We start from the raw sequence: 23,382 nt of genomic DNA, 5'->3' as shown, positions 1-23,382 counted from the left end.
TTTTACTCAACAGTGGCTTCCATCTTGCCACTCTGCCATGAAGGCCTGATTTATGGACTGCTGCAGAGATGGTTGTCTGTCCAACAGGTTCTCCAATCTCTGCACAGGTCTTTTGGAGCTCTTTTAGAGTGACTGTTGGGTTCTTATTTATCTCCATGGCCAAAGCCCTTCTTTCGCAGATGCCCAATTTGGCTGGATGGTCAACTCTAGGAAGGTTCAAAGTTGTGCCTAACATCTTCCAATTCAAAATTATTGAGGCCACTGTGGTCCTAGAAACACTCAAAGCCTTAGAAATTGCTGTATATCCTTGCCCTGATCTATGCCTTGCCAGTTTGATCACAGAGATCCGCAGACAGTTCCTTGGACTTCATGGCTTGATTTTTGTCTCCACAATGCAGTGTAACTTGTGGTTCCTTACAGACCATGGTGTGTGTCCAATCAATTCAAATTGCAAAAGGTGGACTCCAGTTGAGTTCAAGACACAGCTCAAGGATAATTAAAGCAAACAGGATGCACCTGACCACAGCTTGGAGTACCACAACAAAAGGGTCTGAATACTTTTGTTTTAAAATAGATTTCAGGTTTTCATTTTTAAAATCAAAATCAATTTTTTGAAAATCTCTAAAACCATTTAAATTTTGCTATCATTGGTGATTAAGTGTACTGATGGGTAAAATGATACATATCCATTCAGAATAAAATACACAACACAATAAAGTGTGCAACGAGTAAAGGGGTCTGAATACATTCTGAATCCACTGTACCTATTAACGCAGAAGTATGAATAGGTCATAATGTCACTTAATCACAGCACCTCAGTGTTGATTCTCTTACTATAACAACAACACACACAGTGGTTTACTCCTCACATAACACATGTGTTCCTCAGTCAGTGTGGGAATCTTGTAACTCTTGCCTTGAACAGAAGAGCACATGTGCTGCTACTTCAGGATGTCCTTCTGAGTTGTGTTAATGTTCAGGTCAGTTTGTTGCTTTTTTTAAGATGCACTTCCCCTCTGATTGCATGTGCAGGAGTAAAAGTGGCCTCTTGCTCGCATTGATATTCAGCACACACACACTCGCATGTCTCCCACACACACAGACACAGTGACAGGTCTTAAGTGAGATTCTTTAGTGCACTTTCATGCTTTGTTACTCTTCCTGTAGCTATGTGAGGCTCAAATTCAGCTCTATTGTCTGGTTTAAACAGTCATACTCTTTTCTCTTTGAAATCTCACAGGACTATAACAATTATATAAATGTACTAAAATATATACTATCCATGAGTTGTGACTTAATGTTATTGTAAATTATGTTATATAAAATGTTTATTCCTTTTACAGGACCTTGGAAACAAACATTCCTGAAGCAAAGAACTGGGGAATTGTCCTGAACCACTGCTGTAGAGACCACACCCACATACATGACAGACTCCGCCCACTAATGCGAATCTACAGTCTGATTGGTCTATTGCCAACCTTCTCTCCCTTTCAGATACTTTGTATCGTCTGCAACATGAAAGACTTTTGTGGGTTTTTGTTGGTCTTTTGGTCGGTGGGAGTGGCTTCAATGTTTTCAGAAGTCGCTGGCCATGATACGAACCCTTTCTCTGTGCAAGCAACACCCACTGACCCCTGCTACAGCGATTCAGGTTCTGCCCACTACTGCATTCCAGAGTTTGTTAACGCAGCATTCGGTCAGGATGTGATCGTATCGAGCACCTGTGGCCATCGTAGCTGTGAGCACACCCATCTGACAGATCTAAATTCTGCCCAGAACATCACCTGCTGGCAGTCAGAGATGCTCTGGACAATGCCATTCAACGTCACACTGACCCTTTCACTTGGAAAGAAATTTGAAATCACTTACATTAGCTTACATTTTTGTTCTGAGAAACCAGATTCAATGGCTATTTATAAAAGCATGGACTATGGACGTAGCTGGACACCATTTCAATTTTATTCTTCTCAGTGCCGGCGAGTTTACGATCGCCCAAACAGGGCAGAAATCACCAAACTCAACGAGCAGGAGCCACTGTGCATGGAATTGCCCAATAGTGTTGACAGCAGCAATGCCATCCTTGTGTTTAGCACACTGGATGGACGACCTTCAAGAACAAACTTTGTCTCCAGCCCTGTTCTCCAGGATTGGGTCACTGTTACCGACATACGTGTGACATTTAACCGCCCAAAAATCAGTAAAGACGTGCGAGAACCTACATACTTTTACGCAGTGTCAGATTTCCAGGTGGGCGGAAGATGTAAGTGTAATGGCCACGCCCATAGATGTTTGCGGGACAAAGAGGGGAAGATAGTCTGTGACTGCAAACACAACACAGAAGGACCTGAGTGTGACCGATGCAAACCGTTCCACTATGATCGTCCATGGCAGCGTGCCACGCCCAAAGAAGCTAATGAGTGTTTGCGTGAGTCCCAACACAAACACATGCACATGCATCATGCGCATATATACACACATACAGAGAGAGAGAAATAGACTGTAGGTATAAAAACACAAACACTATACGTATACACACACAAACACCACACCCACTCACCTTCAGTCAGTAACGCAATGAACGGAATTCAATTCCAGTTAATTCGTGTTTCAACTTGATCACTGATTACTGAGCATGAATCTGGAATCTGCAACATTAGTGGTGCATTCCAGACAGACAGACAGAAAGCACAACTAAGCTCCACAGTGCAGAGACTAAAATGCACAGTGTGTTTATAATTAAGTGAACATTTGGATCCAAAGGTTAAGGAATAAATTAAGTGATCTAATAAAACCCTGCTGTGCAATTTTCATGAGACAAACACAGTGACTTCCTTTGTGTGTGGTGGGGCTGCTTTGATCATATTAACAAGGTTAATTAGATTGAGTAGCTTCATTAATTATAATTTTTGAAGAACCACATTCTCTCTCTCTCTCTCTCTCTCTCTCTCACACACACACACACACACACACCTCATAAAATGTTTATTAAAGTAAAGAATGTGACACTAACAAGAGAGAGACTTTGATGAATGATGTGAACAGAGACAAATGCTTTCAGCTGTTTATGTGTGGGCATTTGTAAAAAAAAAAAAAAAATCGTGTTTGTCTCACACACACACACACACACACACACACACTTGTACCTGCAGTCAGTTTGCAGTGCCCTCAGCCTGTTGACTTTCGCTCTCACAGTCACACAACTACCCCCTAATATCCCCCACTCACCTCCACCAAATAATCAACTTTGTGGTGGTTAAAGCAGATACGCAGAACCCTTATTTTAAAATAAATTTCTGAGTGGATAGTATCTCCATCCTTGACCCTTGTATGCTGTATAAACGGGAATTAAAAAATATATATATTTTTGAGAGTTAAAATCGACCGCAAAGTTGTGATTGGCGCTGCCCCGCTGAGCCAGCCAGCCCTGAGTGCGTGACGTCACAGCGGGAACAGGTTTTAAGGCTGAGGCCTTTTACAGCTATAGACCAAAGTCATATAAATAAAAAATTTATGGTGAAAGTAAGAAATACCATTGCTGACTTGCTCAACTAAGGGTGTATTCAGACCAGGATAGTTCGATAGTTCACTTGCTTTGGTCCGAACCAAATGTTTTTTTTATTTTTTCATTTTGGTGCGGTTCGCTTTCACACTGTACATTTTAGTAAGCGGACCAAAATCTGTCAACAAAGCCACGCGCCCTGAGGTCGTTCAGCTATTGGTCAGAGATGACACGCGCACAAAGCGTTAAGTTCAAAAGTAGTCATGGAGGCTTTCCGTGCTGTTATTCTTTTTAATGTCATCAAAGCTATATGTTTTTTCCAGTTTTTACTGTTTTCACAATTGTGCGATTACTATGCTGTTGTACAAGTAATTTATCAACAACGACGACAAAGGGCAAGGCGGCTACGGAGGATAGCGCTGATGAGCGCACATCATGTTGTGACAGTTCTGGCTCTTCACGCAAGACGGAGGAGGTATGTGTTGGGATATTCGCCTTATCCATCGTAATAGATGAATTTCTTTTTTGCGTCGCTAGTACCGCCACTTTTTGAAAGAATGTCCCTGATTTTAATGTAGGTCTGACGGAGTTTCTTCACTTTTAGCCGACATTGTTCTGGGGAGCGCGTGAACCCCTTCTCCTTCATTTTCTCACTGAATACAGCAAACACGTCGGCATTTTTGTGTGTTCTCTCCAAAAGCTCAGATATGTGGACATCTGCCCATATATCCACAAGGGTGCGCGTTTCTTCCTCGGCCCACATTTGCCCCTACTTATTTTTTGTACTCTGTAGTCTAGCCTACCACTGGTCTGAATGACTGAACGACTGTTGTAAGGTTCCCTTGACAACCGAAACAGTGTTTGCGCTTTGTGGTGGAGTGTCAAGACTCTGTTTCCCATAATGCTCGACAAACGACGGAAGCTCCCGAGGTACAAAAAAGCAAAACTGTCGGATTAGGTCCGGTCTGCTTTCACACCTCCAAAAGATCCGCACCAGGGTTCCTTTGGTCCGGACCGAGTCCAACCTTGCAGCTCGGTCTCGGTCCGCTTGTTTGGTCCGGACCAGAGTTCGGTGGTTTGTATTCAGACCAACCCAAAAGGTCCAGAAAAAGGGAAATTTGGTTCGTTTGGTCGTTTGGTCCGGACCAAACAACGTAGGTGTGAATACGCCCTAAGACTGATTTGACTTCATTGATTGTGGGTTGACTCTCATTAAAACAGGATGGGTGTTATAACTTATGCAACATACATGTACATGCATGCATTTTCACTGATAAAACGTAAAAGGCTAATTAAATAAATCACATGAACTGAGACGATCACATTCTGAAGCAAATTAAATAATCGTACACCGGTAACTTCAACACACAATACAAGTTACATGTATTAATCTAAATGCAGGGAAACAACGTGTTGTTTTTGTTGTTTTGTATCCAAATGAGAGTCGGAGCTTACCCGTCTACGTTGTCACTTCTTGAAGGCCGACCTTGTGGCCAATTGTTTTGAAATAATCTGACTTTCAGTTGTTTGTTCAGTTCTCCGTTCATTCGTTTCTTCCATGTAAGAGCGAGATGGCAGCAATATCCAGCGGAGAAATCAGATGGCTGCTCCACTCATTCTCCATTTTCTCTATACTGAGTACTCCGCCATTACTGCTTGGCTCAGGCAATTACTAAAATCTGGGACAGGGCGGGACATCACTGATTTCAGCAACAACCACGGGGAGGTCACTGCCCGAGCGATATGTCACGTCTTGTTCCATCCTGGGTTTTACCAACAACCCTCAGCTCACACTCCTGGAGAACTAGTGCAACTGAACTTACTTTCCTTTTCTTTTTAAAAAAATAAATAAATAACATAAATACTTTCCTTTTCTTGTAGTTTTATTTAATTGTTGGTACTGCACCCTCTTTCAATATGGCTTATAGCCAACACTCCTCAACAGATCAGAGGTCTCATACGAGTCTTAAGTAAAATGTGCAGAGCAGAGGAGAGACCACTTCGTAGGCGTACAATGTGCCAGTGAACTTCTCGCAAAACGCATCCAAATCTTTGCAGTTTGAACATTCTTGGGCCATGAATGCAACGTAAATCCACCTTCTGTCATGTTGCTGCACCGGCCAGCAACACATCTACATGGCATGGTGATAAATTAGCTCAAAATGGAGGATCGGAGTTGCAGTCAGCTCTGTGTTTTAGTATAGCGGAAATGGTGATGAGACCGATAGACTTCCTGCTGTGACGTTATGGACGTCAAGGTCATTCACTCAGACCGCTACCTATATAAATCACTTTAATCATAAAAATTACTATATTAGATTTATTGTTAACGCTTAAAACTATTCCTGTGCCATTCTTGAGGTCTCAAGGCATTTATAAATGAAAGTGAGGCCATGGCTCTGCGTATCTGCTTTAAAAATAACTCTTATATTGTATTGTTTGTTTGTTTTTTTTGGACTCTTGCTTGTATTACTGTTTCTGATTATCCTTCTGTGATGTCACCTCCCACTTTCCTGCTGAAAATAAATACTGTGCTGGGTTTATAGACTTCTGCCCTGGCTTAAGTGCAAGACCAGAATGCAGTGTGCACACAGGACTACACCAAGACATGGAGAAATATAAAGTGTATAAAAATATACAATATAATCACAGGTGACAGGAAACAGGTGAAAATAATCCAGAAAATGAACTAATGACTACACCTGGGTAGAAACTTGACCAAAACATTGAATAAATTACAATGTTGCTATGGAAACCAAGATGTGAATCAATGAGGTTAACTTAATTCAACTTAGTCTAAAGAGACAAATAACAGAAATTTATCATATGCACGAGTTGAAATATGTGTGTACTGTAAATTATACAATTCTTATAGTGCTGTGTATTTCCCCCCTGCTGATTTCTTCCATTTCTGCTGATTTGTCACATTTAAATATTTTCAGTCATCCAACGAAGTCTAATAAGATAGAGACAATGGAAGTAAACAAAAAATGCAGCTTTTAAATGATCACTCCATTTATTAAAAGTAAAGGATTAATCAAAACCTGTACCACCCATGTGAAAAAGTAATTGCCCCCTTAAACCTAATAACTGGTTGGGCCACCCTTGGCAGCAACAACTGCAATTAAATGTTGGCGATAACTTGCAGTGAGTCTTTTACATGGCAGTGGAGGAATTTTTGCCCACTCTTCTTTGCAGAATTGTTTCAATTCAGCCACATTGGGGTGTTTTCGAGCATGAACTGCCTGTTTAAGGTCTTGTCACAACATCTCAATTGGATTCAACTCAGGACTTTGACTAGGCCACCCCAATACCTTCATTTTATTTTTTTTCAAGCCATTCAGAGGTGGACTTGCCTGTATGCTTCGGATCATTGTCCTGCTGCAGAACCCAGCTGCGCTTGAACTTTAGGTCACGAACAGATGGGCAGACATTCTCCTTCAGGATTTTCTGGTAGAGAGCAGAATTCATGGTTCCATGAATTATGGCAAGTCATCCAGGTCCTGAAGTAGAAAAAGCAGACCTAGACCATCACACTACCACCACTGTGTTTCACTGTTGGTATGATGTTCTTATTTTGGAATGTTGTGTTAGCATTACGCCAGATGCACCAGGACCAGTGTCTTCCAAAAAGGTCTATTTTTGACTCATCAGTCCATAGACTATTATCCCAAAAGTCTTGGGGGTCATTAAGATGCTTTTTGGCAAATGTGAGACGAGCCTTTGTGTTCTTTTTGGTTAGCAGTGGTTTGCACCTTGCAACTCTCCCATGGATGCCATTTTTGCCCAGTGCCTTCCTTGTTGTAGAATCATGAACACTGGCCTTAACTGAGGCAAGTGAGGCCTGCAGTTCTTTAGATGTTCATCAGGGTTCTTTTGTGACCTCCTGGATCAGTCGTCAAAATGCTCTTGGTTGAATTTTGGAAGGCCGGCCACTCCTGGGAAGGTTTACCACTGTTCCAAGTTTTTTCCATTTGTAGATAACAGCTCTCACTGTGGTTCGCTGGAGTCCCAGAGCCTTGGCAATCGCTTTGTAACTCTTGCCAGACTGATAGATTTTGATTATTTTGTTGCACATCTGTTCTTGCAACTCTTTACTTCGCAGCATCGTTTTAAGATCTATTAGCCTACTTCACATTGCCAGCCTGGTTCTATTTATGTGATATTTAGATTGAACAGGTCTGGCAGTAATCATGCCTGGGTGTGGCTAGTGAAATTGAACCTAATTATCAATTAAATTAGGTTAATTATTTGAGGTTAATTGGTTCATTGGTTGAAGGGGTAATTACTTTTTCACATAGGACCAGGTAGAGTTGGGTAACCTTTTTCCATCAATAAATGAAATCATCATTTGAAAACTGCATTTTGTGTTTACTTGGTCTATCTTTGTCTAATATTAAAATTAGTTTGATGACATGAAATATTTGAGTGTAACAAATATACAGAAATAGAACAAATCAGGAAGGGGACAAATACTTTCTCACAGCACTGTATTTGTATTACAGAATTTGCACATTTTTTTTCTTTTGGAATTGTTGGTCCTTGAAACAAATCATCGCCTATCTTTTAATCTTTAATGATTCTATCAAACACATTTTGTACCCGGGCGGCACGGTGGTGTAGTGGTTAGCACGGTCGCCTCACAGCAAGAAGGTCCGGGTTCGAGCCCCGTGGCCGGCGAGGGCCTTTCTGTGTGGAGTTTGCATGTTCTCCCCGTGTCCGCGTGGGTTTCCTCCGGGTGCTCCGGTTTCCCCCACAGTCCAAAGACATGCAGGTTAGGTTAACTGGTGACTCTAAATTGAGCGTAGGTGTGAATGTGAGTGTGAATGGTTGTCTGTGTCTATGTGTCAGCCCTGTGATGACCTGGCGACTTGTCCAGGGTGTACCCCGCCTTTCACCCGTAGTCAGCTGGGATAGGCTCCAGCTTGCCTGCGACCCTGTAGAACAGGATAAAGCGGCTACAGATAATGAGATGAGATGAGACATTTTGTACCCTGGGATTAGTTATTGTTTCTCAGGTGACTTTTCAAAATAATGATAGTATTTATGTTCAAACTAAATCAAAAATAATGAACAAGTGCATTTTGTAGAAGTAGTGTTTCCTTAAGCCTCACTCACAACCCGCTGTACGTGCTGCTACAGGCGGTCTATGGTAAAAAATTTGGCAAAACCGTGCTTGAGACTTGCGCGACACTTGCGTGTGTTCAGCGCCGTAGAAGGTCACAGACTGCCCGTGGAGACTTTTGGTCCTGCACATGCAAATTCTATGGGTCTTGTGACAAATCAAGAATGCATGCACTACGTACTGGACCCGTACTCCTTTTGTACACCTGAACCAAGTCAGCAGCGCGGCTAGTAGGGACTTTGCAATGACAGTAAGATGCATGAGTGACACACGGTCATTCTACGAGTGACGTGCCTCAGAAGTACTACATAAGTATTCCACACTTGAACTGTGGGTGGTAAAAGAGAGCAACTGGACTTGCTTGAAGATTCTTTATCCTCTTCATCCGTGAGAGGATAAATACGTGATGCTCCCTACCAGTCAGACAGAACTGAAGAAGCCTTTCAGATGAGAGGTGAAATGTCTTCAAGAATCTTCAAGCAAGTCCAGTTGCTCTCTTTTACCACCCACAGTTTACCATGACCTGGATGACTGAGAATCTTCACAGACATATTCCACACTTGCTATTTGTGCGGCGCACAAGACAGAAGTACATCTCACTTTCTACCCCTATGTGTGGCGTACACACAGCACAAGTGACCTGCATGCAGCGCACGCGACCTGCATGTGACACGAGGGGCAAGACTCTGGGTATATATATTGGGGAGGAACTAAGGAACCAATCATGTAGCGTGTAACAAAGTAGAAAGGAAGAAGACCACCTCATTTGCTATTTTTATTTGAGTATATGTTAATTTACCATGCAAACATCAAATAATAAAACATGAGTATAAGGGAATAACGCATTTTATTACACTGTAAAACATCCCAACTAAATAGCCCAACAGTTTGAGCACTGAAACACACTCTGACTCCGAGCTGCTGTCCTGCTCCTGCTGAGTGGTGGGACGGGGTGTCGGGATGTCCTCGTCCTCATCACTGAGCATGGCACAATGGCCTGACAGCGATGATGGGATTGCAGTGTCCTCACTTCTGGGCGTCATTAGCTGAAACATACATGAAAATCAGCATATATAATATTAATTACATAAGCATATAGATACTGAAATGAATGTTTAAAGCGTGTGGAAATCCCTCTGGCGGGCTGCTGTGCCTTCTGCCGGCTTGAAGGCAAACTCCTCCCTGTCCGTGCAGGGCTCGCCGGTGCTGCTACCATCATCATCATCAAACTCTTCCTCCTCCTCCCCCTCTGCTGTTTCAGGCCGATGCAGAATGCTGCAGACATGCTGGTTTTATACCCACTCCTGGCTTGCATCACACACAAGTTATGAGTGATTGTCACATGCTAATCACATGCATCACACATGCTTCACAAATGCGGCCTGAATTCGTAGCACAGGAAACTGGTAAAATGCAAGTCACGCACACTCCACACTCACTGAACACGCACTGATCACGTGCATCAGACATACGCTTTCCACGGGCTCACGGCGCAATTTTTGCCACTCCTCGAGGAAGTCAGGCGTGCAACCTGTACTTGACAAGTACTTTGCCCCGGACTTTCCCCCAAACTTTCCCCCGGATTCACCGCAACCCTGCGGCACGGCTGCGAGCTACCAAACCCTGCGACCCGTGCGTGTCCAAAACACTTACAGCGGGTTCTGAGTGAGGCTTTAGCTACATGATTGTGTTTAAATAAGTGTGAAAGGTTAGTTTTTTTTATATTACTGAAGAGGGAGGAAAATATTTGTATATTGTTGATGCTTTGAATTGAGGTCCACATAACTAGCATTATTTATTATTTACGACTATATGTTAGCATGAACAATACAGTACACTGTAGCATTAATACACCATCAGTAATGTGAGCAAAATAATTTACTAAATTTGCAAGTAATGTTTAAATGTTAACTAACTATACCTGCATTAAATAATCAAATCTACAGTGTCATGAAAAAGTGTTTGCACCCTGTTTGAATTTCTGAATGACATTACATCTTAAGCTAAAGCCTAATCATTCATACAAAGGGACCCTGCAGGAGCAAAAACGCAATATGATAGACAATTTATGTCCTTATTTAAAAAAGATATTCAACACCCAGTCCCCTTGTGGAAATATATACTGTATATATCCCCCTTCCTTTCATTAGCTGGTTACATCCCCCTTGGCAGCAATCACTGCAAGTTTGTTAATTCGTGTTTCAAATGATTGTGGAGGAATTTTGGCCCACTCTTCCTTGCAGAACTGCTTCAGCTCAGTGACATTTGTAGACCTTCAAGCATGAACTGCATGTTTCAGGCTCTGCCACAACACTTCAATCAGGTTTAGGTCTGCACTTTGAATGGACACTAGTCCATCCCAAATTTTAAATTTCTTTTTTTTTTTTTAACCATTGTGAGGTAGACTTGCTTGTGTGCTTTGGATCATTGTCTTGTCATGGTCTTGTTTCATGACCTAATTGTGCTTCAGCTTATAGACAGATGAACCAACATCACACTATCACCACCATGCTTCACAGTTGGTATGGGGTTCTTATTTTGAAAAGAAATGTTAGGTTTTCACCAGACATAACGGGTCAGCCAAAAAGCTCCACTTTAGATTCATCTATCCATAACACATTGTTCCAGAGCTCAGGAGGATCATCTAGGTGTGTCTAGGTGAACATGAGATAAGCATTTATGTTTTTCTTGGTAGGCAATGGCTTCCATTCGGATTTGAGTTCAAAAGATGAATATGAGATGCTAGATCAGAATCTCAGCTTTCGTTTCTTGATATTTACACATCATTTCTAGATGTGTTATACCATCTGGCACTTTTGGTGGGAGAACACCCATTTTTTAGGTGAGCAAAAGTAAATAGCAATATTTGATTGCGTTTCCCTTGCTTGTAATCATTGCATCAAGCCACTGACACTCTGACATCATCAAACTGTTGCATTCTTCTTTTGTGATTCTTTTCAAGGCTTGTAGTGCAGCTTCTTCAGTTAGTGTTAGTTTTGGGGGGTTTCTCCCTTCAGTCTCCTCTTCAGGAGGTGAAATGCTCCTCAGTTTGTTTAAGGTCTGGTGATTGACTTGGCCAGTCTAAACCCTTCCACTTTTGATGAAGTCCTTTTCTGTGCTGGCAGTGTGTTTTGGGTTGAAGTTCCTCCCAATTAGATTGGATACATTTCTCATTAATGTTTCTGTAAACTGTGAATTAATTTTGCTGCTACCATCATGAGTTGCATCATCAATAAAGATTGAGTCTGTTCCAGAAGCTGCCATAAAGCCCAAGCCATGACACTACCACCACCATGCTTCATCCGTGAGCTCATATGTTTTGGATCGTGGGCAGATCCTTTCTTTCTCTACACTTTGGACTTTCCTTCATTTTGCTAGAAGTTCATCTTGGTTCCAGAACTTTTGTAAATCATCTCTGTATTTCTTTGTGAATTCCAATTTTGTATTTTGTGTTATAGCCTCTAAATTTCAGCTCTCAAAGTCTTCAAACAGTGGATTGTGACACCTTCACCCCTGCCCTGTGGAGGTTGGTGATTGTTGTTTTAGGTTTTTCTTCACAGCTCTCATAAATTTGTCATCAGCTGCTGTTGTTTTCCTTGGTTGAACTATTTCATGTCTGGTTGTTAGTACTCCAGTGCTTTCATTATTTTTCAGGACATTCCAAATTGCTGTATTAGCAACACCTAATGCTTGTGCAATGGCACTGATCAAGTTTCCCTCGTTTCTCATCTTGAAAGTGACTTGCTTTTCTCCCATTGGAAGCTCTCTGGTCTTTATGTTGGTTTATCCTTTGTAGCAATAAATGCAGTTTAACAGGGTACACCTGGACATCTTGAAACACCTGTCAGTCACATGGGCCGATGTTTTTTGTCGCTTGAAAAATAAGTGAGTTTAAACAAAAGGTACCATGTTTGAAGTTGTTTAATGTAACTGGATAGACATATCAGGAAATGAAAGCTGAAATTCTGATCTATTGTCTTATATTCACCTTTTGACCACAAGTCCAAATGTCTTTGGTTTATAGCAAAAACAAAAGACTTGGCCTTGCTGCTCTAATACTTTCAGAGGGGAGTGTATGCTTTTGGAAATAGCAGCATGGATATGAATTAAAACCATGTAACAATGTGAATCCTGAATTCATTCTCTCTCTCTCTCTCTCTCTCTCTCTCTCTCTCTCTCATGTATAGCATGTAACTGTAATCTACATGCACGGCGCTGTAGGTTTAACATGGAGCTGTATAAATTATCAGGACGAAAGAGTGGAGGCGTGTGTATGAACTGCAGACACAACACGGCTGGACGGCACTGTCACTACTGCAAAGAGGGCTACTATAGAGACATGAGCCGACCAATCACACACCGCAAAGCCTGCACAGGTAACCCACTGTGTGTGTGTGAGTGTGTTAAGGTCACATTGATGTTCAGTATTATCAGCATTTCAGAGCAATTTCCACAAATTCACCAGAATCTTAGGTTTCAAGTGCAGTGCACCTGACCTTTCTCTCTCTCTCTCTCTCTCTCTCTCTCACACACACACACACACACACACACACACAAACACTGTCTTCTTTCTCCCAAAAATGTGAAAGCATACTGTAGAAATGATAATGTGCAATTTGGCTACATGGATGTAGTAGTGATGGAAGAAAAGTACTTCTTTCTGTACGTGTGTGTAGTGATGTTAAAAGTCAAGTCAAGTTTATTTGTATCGTGCTTTTAACAACAGACATTGTCGCAAAGCAGCTTGAGAGAAAATTAAAGACTTTAAACATATGAGGTAATTTTATCATCCCTAATGATCAAGTCGGGCGGCACGGTGGTGTAGTGGTTAGCGCTGTTGCCTCACAGCAAGAAGGTCCGGGTTCGAGCCCCGTGGCCGGCGAGGACCTTTCTGTGTGGAGTTTGCATGTTCTCCCCGTGTCTGCGTGGGTTTCCTCCGGGTGCTCCGGTTTCCCCCACAGTCCAAAGACATGCAGGTTAGGTTAACTGGTGACTCTAAATTGACCGTAGGTGTGAATGTGAGTGTGAATGGTTGTCTGTGTCTATGTGTCAGCCCTGTGATGACCTGGCAACTTGTCCAGGGTGAACCCCGCCTTTCACCCGTAGTCAGCTGGGATAGGATCCAGCTCGCCTGCGACCCTGTAGAACAGGATAAAGCGGCTAGAGATAATGAGATGAGATGATCAAGTCTGAGGTCAAGTCAAGTTTGTTTGTATAGTGCTTTTAACGATAGACACTGTCCCAAAGCAACTTTACAGAATCTGAATGACCCAAGACATAAGCTAATTTTATCCCTAATCTATCCCCAATGAGCAAGCCCATGGCAATGGTGGCAAGGAAAAACTCCCTCAGACGACATGAGGAAAAAACCTCGAGAGGAACCAGACCCAAAAGGGAACCCATCCTCACCTGGACAACAACAGACAACATGACTATAACATTAACAGTTTTAACATGAAGTCAGTTTTGTTGGCAGCACGGTGGTGTAGTGGTTAGCACAGTTGCCTCACAGCAAGGGGGTTCCGGGTTCGGGCCCAGCGGCCTGCGAGGGCCTTTCTATGTGGAGTTTGCATGTTCTCCCCGTGTCTGCGTGGGTTTCCTCTGGGTGCAATTAGACATGCAATTAGGTTGACGTAGGGCAGCCTTGGGCTGAGGTGCCCTTGAGCAAAGTACCGAACCCCTGACTGCTCCCCGGGCGCTCTGGTGTGGCTGCCCACTGCTCTGGATGTGTGCGTGTGTTCAGTGCTTCAGATGGGTTAAATGCAGAGGATGAATTTCACTGTGCTTGAAGTGTGCATTTGACAAATAAAGGTTTCTTCTTCTTCTGATGTTATAAACTCTTCATTAATGGAAACTTGAGTGCAAAACTGTCCATGACAACTGCAGTCCCAAAGTTAGCAAGTCAACTGTAGTCCTCAGCCACAAAAGCATTACTGTAAGAGTCCAGAGTGTCTTCCAAGTGTGACTTCCAAGTGTGACAGCGGTGAGGAAAAACTCCCTCAGACGACAGGAGGAAGAAACCTCGAGTGGAACCAGACTCAAAAAGGAACCCATCCTCATCTGGGTGATAACAGATAGCTTGATTATCAATAACTCACGTCTATAACTGTGTCCTACAGGGTCACAAAGGACAAGTGCATAACCAGAAAATTCATTATAGTTTAACAGGAAATCTGTTTTGTTGAAGTGATAAACTGTTCACTGATGGAGATGAGTGCAAACTGTTCATGACAACTGTAGTCCTAAAGTTATCATGGTGATTGTAGTCCTAAAACAACGTAGCAAAACTCTAAGTGCCCAGAGTGTCTTCTAAGTGTGACTTTCAACTGTCCATATGGGCCAAAAATAACACATTTTGTGCTGAGTGTAAGCAGGGACTCCAGCAAGACTAACTATGACAGCATAACTAAAAGGGGAGAGCCAGAAGGTAACACAGGCATGAGGGGCCCCAGGACATAAAGCAGCAGCCACTACACCATCAACAAACTCGAGTGAGCAAGCGAGTGGGGACTGACAGCATCCATACATCCCAGTTTACCAAAACACTGTCTGAGGATCCTCCAGATCTACACCTTTACCTCATAAACACCATTAACACAAGGCTTGACTAAACAGATATGTTTTCAGCCTAGACTTAAATGCTGAGACTGTGTCTGATTCCTGAACTCTACTTGGAAGGCTGTTCCATAACTGTGGGGCTTTGTAAAAAAAGGCTCCGCCCCCTGATGTAGCCTTCACTATACGAGGTACCAGCAGATAGCCTGCACCTTTTGATCTAAGTAGGCGTGGCGGGTCATAGAGGAGCAGAAGTTCACTCAGGTACTGTGGTGCGAGACCATTCAGTGCTTTAAAGGTCAATAGTAGTATTTTATAATCAATACGAAATTTGATTGGGAGCCAATGCAGTGTGGATAAGACAGGGGTGATGTGGTCATATTTTCTAGTTCTAGTAAGGACTCTTGCTGCTGCATTTTGAACTAACTGGAGCTTGTTTATGCACTTATTGGAACATCCAGACAGTAAGGCATTACAATAATCCAACCTGGAGGGAACGAAAGCATGAACTAGTTTTTCCGTGTCATGTAGTGACATTAAATTTCTTATCTTAGCAATATTTCTGAGATGAAAGAAAGCTATCAATGTTATCGATATGAGTTTCGAATGAAAGACTGGGGTCAATAATCACTCCGAGGTCTTTTACTGCTGCACGTGAAGAAACAGAAAGGCCATCCAGAGTCACTGTGGAATCAGAAAACTTACTTCTAGCTGCATGTGGTCTGAGTCAAGTACTTCAGTCTTGTCAGAGTTAAGCAGAAGGAAGTTAATAAGCATCCAGTGTCTAATGTCCTTAACACATTCCTCAATTCTATTAAGCTGGTGTCTCTCATCTGGCTTAAAAGCATACCTGTTTCTGTACAGATGTGTAGTGATGTTTGACGCATACCCATTTCTGTACATGACACCATGACAGAGTCCAGTGATGGAGTGAGAGATGAGCTAAATCGAAGCAAACCAGATCTGATATTTTAAAACAACCAAACTTTTCTGTCTTCCCAAATAAAGCAAATGCGTGTGTATCAGTGCAAATGCTATGGGGCACATTCAGGACCAGACAGGCACCATTAACACAAGTTTCTGAACTTTCTGCCTGATCCTGCACATGAGAAAGTGCCAACACACACACACACACAGAAATACCAGAGCCTTTTAGCAAGTGTGAAGAAAATGACAAATGAAGAAGAAACTAATGCCAATCTCTCTCTCTCTCTCTCTCTCTCTCTCTCTCACACACGTTCTCTGACTCTCTTTCTTTAGCGTGTGACTGCCACCCGGTGGGAGCTGCAGGTAAGACGTGTAATCAGACATCTGGTCAATGTCAGTGTAAAGACGGAGTGACTGGACTCACCTGTAACCGCTGTGCTAAAGGCTACCAGCAGAGCCGCTCCCCTGTAGCCCCCTGCATCAGTGAGTCTCTGTGTGTGTTTATCTGTATGTCACTTGTTCGCCGCATATAACCCTCACCAGTGCTCTGTCTTTTCTCCCTGTTTTTCGCTCTTCCTCAGAGATTCCGACTGTTAATCCAACAGCAGTGGTGAGCAGTACAGAGGGACCTGCAGGTTAGCACACACACACACACACACACACACACACACACACACACACGATACTTACAATTTATTCATTCTCAGGCAGAGGAAGAAAGGAATCGAGACACAGGAGGAATCACAATTTGTTCTTGTCAAAAGCCAGAGAAAGTATACGTGTGTGTGTTTTCAGTTCTATTCTTCTGAGTCAGTGAGCGATTCACACAGTGTTCCACATGAGAAGTCCTTGTAACTGACTCCACAGACACACACACACACACACACACACACACACACACACACACACACACACACACACAATCAGAGGAATTCCAACAACCGCTCACCCCCTTGAGTATTACCGTTGATGTCAAGAGAAGAAGGGAAGATGTGTGTGTATCTCAACCTCAGTGTATGGATATTACAAAACGTATCAAACCTCATATACACACTCCACGATTTTCCATATGTTTTTCTACACTGCCCTACAAAACATTACACCTTTCATTGTGATTGCTCCAGCTGGGTTTTATGACTTTTCTGATAGAATACTGTAGCCGAGTTCCACAATCCTGTGAACCAGTGTGGTTCTACAGTCTTTATGCTGAGTTCTTGAATGCTGTAGCTGAGTTCTAGAATGTTGATTGAGCACCAGAAGGTTTTAAATACATTTCTGGAAACCTGTGATAAAATATTATAGCTTCGTTCCAGAATTTTATAGATGAGCTCTAGAAATTGGTGATTTAATGTTCTAATTGAAATTTTAGTACTGGTTATAGCTCTGTTCCAGAATCTTGTGGATGAATTCTAGAATCTCATAGATGAGTTCTAGACGTCTGTGATCTAATGCTTTAACTGATTTTTTTTAATAGTAGTTATAGATGAGGTCTAGAATACAGTATTGTAGCATTCTTGTATAGCCTAAAGACTGCAATTGCTATGAACAGTTTTACACTCAAGTCTCCATCAATGAACAGTTGAAAACTTCAGTGAAACAGACTTCCTGTTAAACTATAATGAATTCCCTGGTTGCACAGTTGTACTTTGTGACTCTATAGGACACAGTTATAGAAGTGAGTTATTTATAATCACGCTATCTGTTATCGCCCAGATGAGGATGGGTTCCCTTTTGAGTCTGGTTCCTCTCAGAGTTTTTTCCTCGTGTCATCTGAAATAGTTTTTCCTTGCCACCACTTCCTCTGGTTTGATCATTCGGCAGTTTAGAATTTATGAATTTATAAACTTAACATTTATATCTGGAGTTTATATTGTTGTTTTGTTTTGAAAGTTGTTTTGTGGCAATGTCTACTGTTAAAAGCACTATATGAATAAAATTGAATAGCTGAGTTCTCAAATGTGATATTGAGTTTGTGTGCTCCATCATTCCAGAATTCAGCTAGAAATCTTTTTGACTTCTAGTAGTTGTTATATAGCTGAGGTCTAAACTGTTAGATGAGTTATAAAAAAAAATCTATGATCTGCTGTTCTAGCTGGAATTTAGAGTATATTAGAGGAGATCTGCAATTTTGCAGATGGCTTCCAGAATGTTCTGGCTGAGTTCTCAAACTGTCATTCATTGTGTAGCTGAATTTTTAGTAGTAGTTTTAGCTGAGTAATGGGATATTTTGGCAGAGTTCTATCATGTTATAGCCAAGTTTAAGAATGTTATAGATGAGTTCTCACTGACTTTTAATAGTAGTTATAGTTGTGTTCTTGAATATCATAGATGAGGTCTAGAAATGACAGTGTTCCAGCTAATTTGTAGTATTAGTTACAGCTGAGGTTAAAAATATTGTAGCTGAGTTCCAGAATGATATGCCAAAGTTTTACAATGCAGTAGCTGAATTCTGGAGTGGCATACCTGAGTTCTTGAATGCTGTACCTCACACCAAACATGTGCAATTAGTACATGTTGGGTTTTGATCTGTCTGTACCGAATTTGGTCGAATTGACAAATTATGATCTAGGAATGTAGACTTCTGCTGCCTGAGAGATTCTGCCTCATGGATATCCAGGAGCAAACAGTCACTGAGACAGACACAGCTGTTCAGAGATGTTTCTCAGTTTATTGTAGGAGAAAAATGAGTATATATTCACATTCAAGAGTGTGTTGTAGCCATGTGATTGGATGATGATGGTGGTGATGGCATGAATGATGAAGCTAAGTTATCCATGTATGACAGGGTAACGTCAGTGGGTGATGAAGCATTACATCACTGATATTGACTGGACAGCTATATAAGTGGCATTCACAAGTCGTGCCAGCATACAGGCCATAAGTGAGTCTTATAAGAAAGCTAATGCAAAGATGTGTATGTGTTAAGGTGAGATTAGATAAGGTCCCCTAAGGACTTTTTGATTGCTGCATTGCTCCTGTCAAAGGTGAGATGTCAACAGGAAGGGATGACACATTTTTAGATGACTTGTGTGTAACCATTGTGGTTGGGAGTCCATATGGACAGCCGTTCTCATTCAGGGTGTGCAAGAATACTCGATCACCTGGAAGAAATGGGTGAGTAGGCTTTTCTGCAGGCAGGAGGAGAGACACAGAGACATCATCATGTATACTGTTCAAGTTTTCAGTCAAGGCTTAAGTAATCACCAACAATCACATCCAGATCACCTGTAAATGAAACACCAGGGTTACATTTGGTTCAAGGGGTTGGGAATGGTTGGCCCATAATTACCTCACAAGGAGACATTTGGATCTTGAATTGGGAATCATTCTAATTTCACAAAGGATGGACAGTAGAAATTCAAGTCAGCCTCAGTAGCCTGAGTTTGTAGAAAAGCTATGTCCAGTCTGTCATGAGACAAATTAAAATGAGAAAACATTGAATAAATGGGTGATTTAGAAACATATGGGCAAGATTTGCCCCCTTTGGCCACCCACATAGCAAATTGGCATGCTATAAGCTTCAGATGAGTCACCAGAGTCCTGACCTTTGGTTTTAATGATGGACAATTGTTTATGCAGGGAATATGCTTCCAAAAGATCTGCGACAAGAGAGGCATTTGATATAGGCTTACCATTGGTGCCATGAAAGCCACGAGTGCCAAATTTCTAAAAAATCATGAGCTCCCCAAAAGGCATAATGGGAATCTGTATAAATAAACTATCCACACAGAAAAACAAAACCATTAGTTTTTGAACAAAAGCTGTCAACAAACATATGTACACCATGCTCAGTGATGAGGTGGAGGTAATTTCACCTATACAGTCATGTTCCAACCATGCTGGATCTGGGCTGTACCTGCAGGAAGACAATATGCAGTGTAAAAGAAAGAGCTGGGGTATTAGCTGACATGGAAGGCTTGATGGACAAGTTCTGTGTGGCATACAGGATAGACTCATAACCAGAACATCACTGAGTGGTCATATGTTGTGTCTGAATATTGTTTAAAATTGAGCATACCTGATGTGATGCATGTAAAATCAGAGGGTGAGACATTACTAGTTTTTCAGCATCAGTCACCATGAGAGGAGAGGTTACAACAGCACGTAAACATGCAGGGGCATGCCCTGGATGACTGGGTCCAGGGTCTTTGATAGATAAGCTACAGGACGATAACCTCCACCATGCTCTCGGACCAGGACCCCCACCACAGTCACTCCATCCTCCAAGACATACAGGTGGAATGGCAGACTGTAGTCAGGCATACACAGTACTGGAGCTGATGTGAGAGATTGTTTCAGATATCAGAATGATTGCATCATTTCAGAAGTCCATACAATGTCAATGGGCTGCTCTTTGAGGTAGGACTTTCTCAGGATCTTGTCATGATGAGAACAGTCTGGAATGCACTGATGACAATAGTTAATGAGTCTGAGAAAAGATAGCATGGCAGTCTTATTCAAGGGAGGAGCCACCTCAAGTATCACAGAGAGTCTAACAGATCAGAGATGATGCTCACCTTGAGAGATGTCAAAGCTGAGGTATCACAAAGGCTGACAAATCTGTAGTTTGGACCGTGAGGCTTTAAATCCACACCTAGCCAGGTGCACAAGAAAAGCCAGAAAGCTTGTTCACACTTGGACTCATCTTCAGCTGAGAGTAGAATGTTGTCTGCATATAATGTGAGTCTCGAACAACAACAGAGAAGACCATGAGGGAGTCGATGAACCCTTGAGGTAGGCGGCTCCATGTATATTGTTGCTGCTTAAGAGTAAAGGCAAATATGGGTTAAGTTTCAACACTCATGGTGACACTGAAAAAATACACTGCAAAGATCAACAACAGAAAAGTGGGGATGTTGACTAGGAATAGATAATAAAATGGAAGCTACATCCAGTATGGGAGTCTGACAGGAATAACCAATTGATTAATGCGTCTCAAATCCTGAGTGAATCTCATGGCCCTATTTGATTTTTTTTTACAGGGTTAACTGGAGTATTATGCGGAGATGAACAATGGGGGGGGACAAAACTTTATGATAACAGTGACGAAATCACAGGTTCAATGCCCTTCTCCTTTTCAGGGGACAGTGGATATTGTTTACAATACACAGGAACAGATGTTTTCAGACTGGCAGTGTATGGGGTACCTGTACATGTCTGACCTCATTGGGGTGCGATGCAAAGAGAATTTGAGGCAGCTAATTCAAAATCCGAGGAACAGAGACTTCAGCACATTTGTAGTCCTTCAGGTCATACTCTGAGAGAACAGCAGAAGCAAAAGAGAGGTTATCTGGTGTTCACAGAACAGTACAGCCTTGTTCAAAAGAGACGGAACAATTGAGCTTATTCAAAATATCATGACCTAGTGTATTCAAGAGGAGCTAGGATTAATAACAAAGTGATAAGCACTTAACATAAATTTACTGAAGTGATGTCTAATTTATAATGCATATGATTTTGTGGAGTTCATTGTTTGATTCATTTATTTTATATTTCTGCTATTTCTGAATCTCAAGTACAATAACTGTTAATGCAGCATTCTAGAGAGAAATTTAGTTGTTACTAGAATTGTTCCCTTCCTAGAACTGCCACCTTATTGTGGTGGAGGGGTTTGTGTGCTTGAATGATCCTAGGAGCTATGTTGTCGGGGGCATTATGCCCCTGTCAGGGTTTCCCAAGGCAGACAGGTCCTACGTGACAGGCCAAACCAAGAGCAGTTCACCAAAACCCTTATGGAGAAGCCATCAAGGACCGTGACGTCGCCCGGTATGGCGCAGCCGGGGCCCCACCCTAGAGCCAGGCCTGGGGTTGGGGCTCATATGCGAGCGCTTGGTGGCCGGGCCTTTGCCCATGGGGCCCGGCCGGGCTTAGCCCGAAGAGGTGACATGGGCCCGACCTCCTGTGGGTTCACCACCCACAGAGGTAGCAGTAGGGGACTGGTGCAGTGTGGATTGGGTGGCAGTCAAAGGCAGGGGCCTCGACTACCTGATCCCCGGACACAGCGGCTAGCTGTTGGGACATGGAATGTCACTTCACTGGGGGGGAAAGAGCCTGAGCTTGTGCGGGAGGTTGAGAGGTACCGGCTAGAGATAGTCGGGCTCACCTCCACGCACAGCTTGGGCTCTGGAACCCAACTACTCGAGAGGGGCTGGACTCTCCACTTCTCTGGAGTCGCCCATGGTGAGCAGCGGCAGGCTGGTGTGGGCTTGCTTATAGCTCCCCAGCTCAGCTGCCATGTGTTGGAGTTTACCCCAGTGAACGAGAGGGTCGCCTCTCTGCGCCTTAGGATTGGGGAGAGGGCTCTTGCTGTTGTTTGTGCCTATGGGCCGAATAGCAGTATAGAGTATCCAGCCTTCTTGGAGTCCCTGGGAGAGGTACTGAGGGGTGCTCAGACTGGGGACTCCATTGTGCTACTGGGGGACTTCAATGCTCACGTGGGCGACGACAGTGACACCTGGAGGGGCGTGGTTGGGAGGAACGGCCTCCCCGATCTGAACCCGAGTGGTGTTTTGTTATTGGACTTCTGTGCTAGTCACGGTTTGTCCATAACGAACACCATGTTCGAGCATAGGGGTGTCCATAAGTGTACGTGGCACCAGGACACCTTAAGTCGGAGGTCAATGATAGACTTTGTTGTCATTTCATCTGATCTCCGGCCCTATGTCTTGGATACTTGGGTGAAGAGAGGGGCTGAGCTGTCAACTGATCACCACCTGGTGGTGAGTTGGATCCACTGGCGGAGGAGGAAGCTGGACAGACCTGGCAGGCCCAAACATATGGTGAGGGTCTGCTGGGAACGTCTGGCCGAGCACTCTGTTGGGGAGGTCTTTAACTCCCACCTCCGGGAGAGCTTTTCCCAGCTTCCGAGGGAGGCGGGGGACATTGAGTCTGAGTGGACCATGTTCTCTACTTCCATTGTGGACGCGGCTGTTCAGAGCTGTGGCCGCAAGGTCTCCGGTGCCTGTCGTGGTGGCAATCCCCGAACCCGGTGGTGGACACCGGAAGTAAGGGATGCCGTCAAGCTGAAAAAGGAGTCCTATCGGGCCATGTTGACCTCCGGGACTCCTGAGGCAGCTGACGGGTATCGGCAGGCCAGGCGTGCTGCAGCTCGGGCAGTTGCGGAGGCAAAAACTCGGAACTGGGAGGAGTTCGGGGAGGCCATGGAGAAGGACTATCGGTCGTCCTCGAAGAAATTCTGGCAAACCGTCCAGCGCATCAGGAGGGGGAAGCAGTACTTTGCCAACACTGTTTACAGTGCAGGTGGGGAGCTGTTGAC

At 43.1% G+C, this 23,382-nt stretch overlaps 1 protein-coding gene across 2 annotated transcripts in view; it reads left to right on the top strand.

Moving 5' to 3' along the window:
• The window catches only part of ntn2 (netrin 2), a 51,513-nt gene that overhangs the window by 16,926 nt on the left and 11,205 nt on the right, over positions 1 to 23,382 (top strand). For both annotated transcript variants that reach the window (XM_060922778.1, XM_060922777.1), the window contains 4 exons: positions 1,344 to 2,425; positions 12,812 to 13,000; positions 16,440 to 16,589; positions 16,688 to 16,741. In XM_060922778.1, the coding sequence (XP_060778761.1) occupies positions 1,444 to 2,425; positions 12,812 to 13,000; positions 16,440 to 16,589; positions 16,688 to 16,741 (1,375 nt within the window). In that variant the 5' untranslated portion in view covers positions 1,344 to 1,443. The remainder of the gene's footprint in view (positions 1 to 1,343; positions 2,426 to 12,811; positions 13,001 to 16,439; positions 16,590 to 16,687; positions 16,742 to 23,382) is intronic.

The sequence above is a fragment of the Neoarius graeffei genome, chromosome 5 (genome assembly GCF_027579695.1).
Source record: "Neoarius graeffei isolate fNeoGra1 chromosome 5, fNeoGra1.pri, whole genome shotgun sequence".
In the NCBI taxonomy this organism is placed as follows: Eukaryota; Metazoa; Chordata; class Actinopteri; order Siluriformes; family Ariidae; genus Neoarius; species Neoarius graeffei.
Note: the sequence above shows the minus strand (reverse complement) of the source record. Positions and strands in the feature narration are given on the sequence as shown.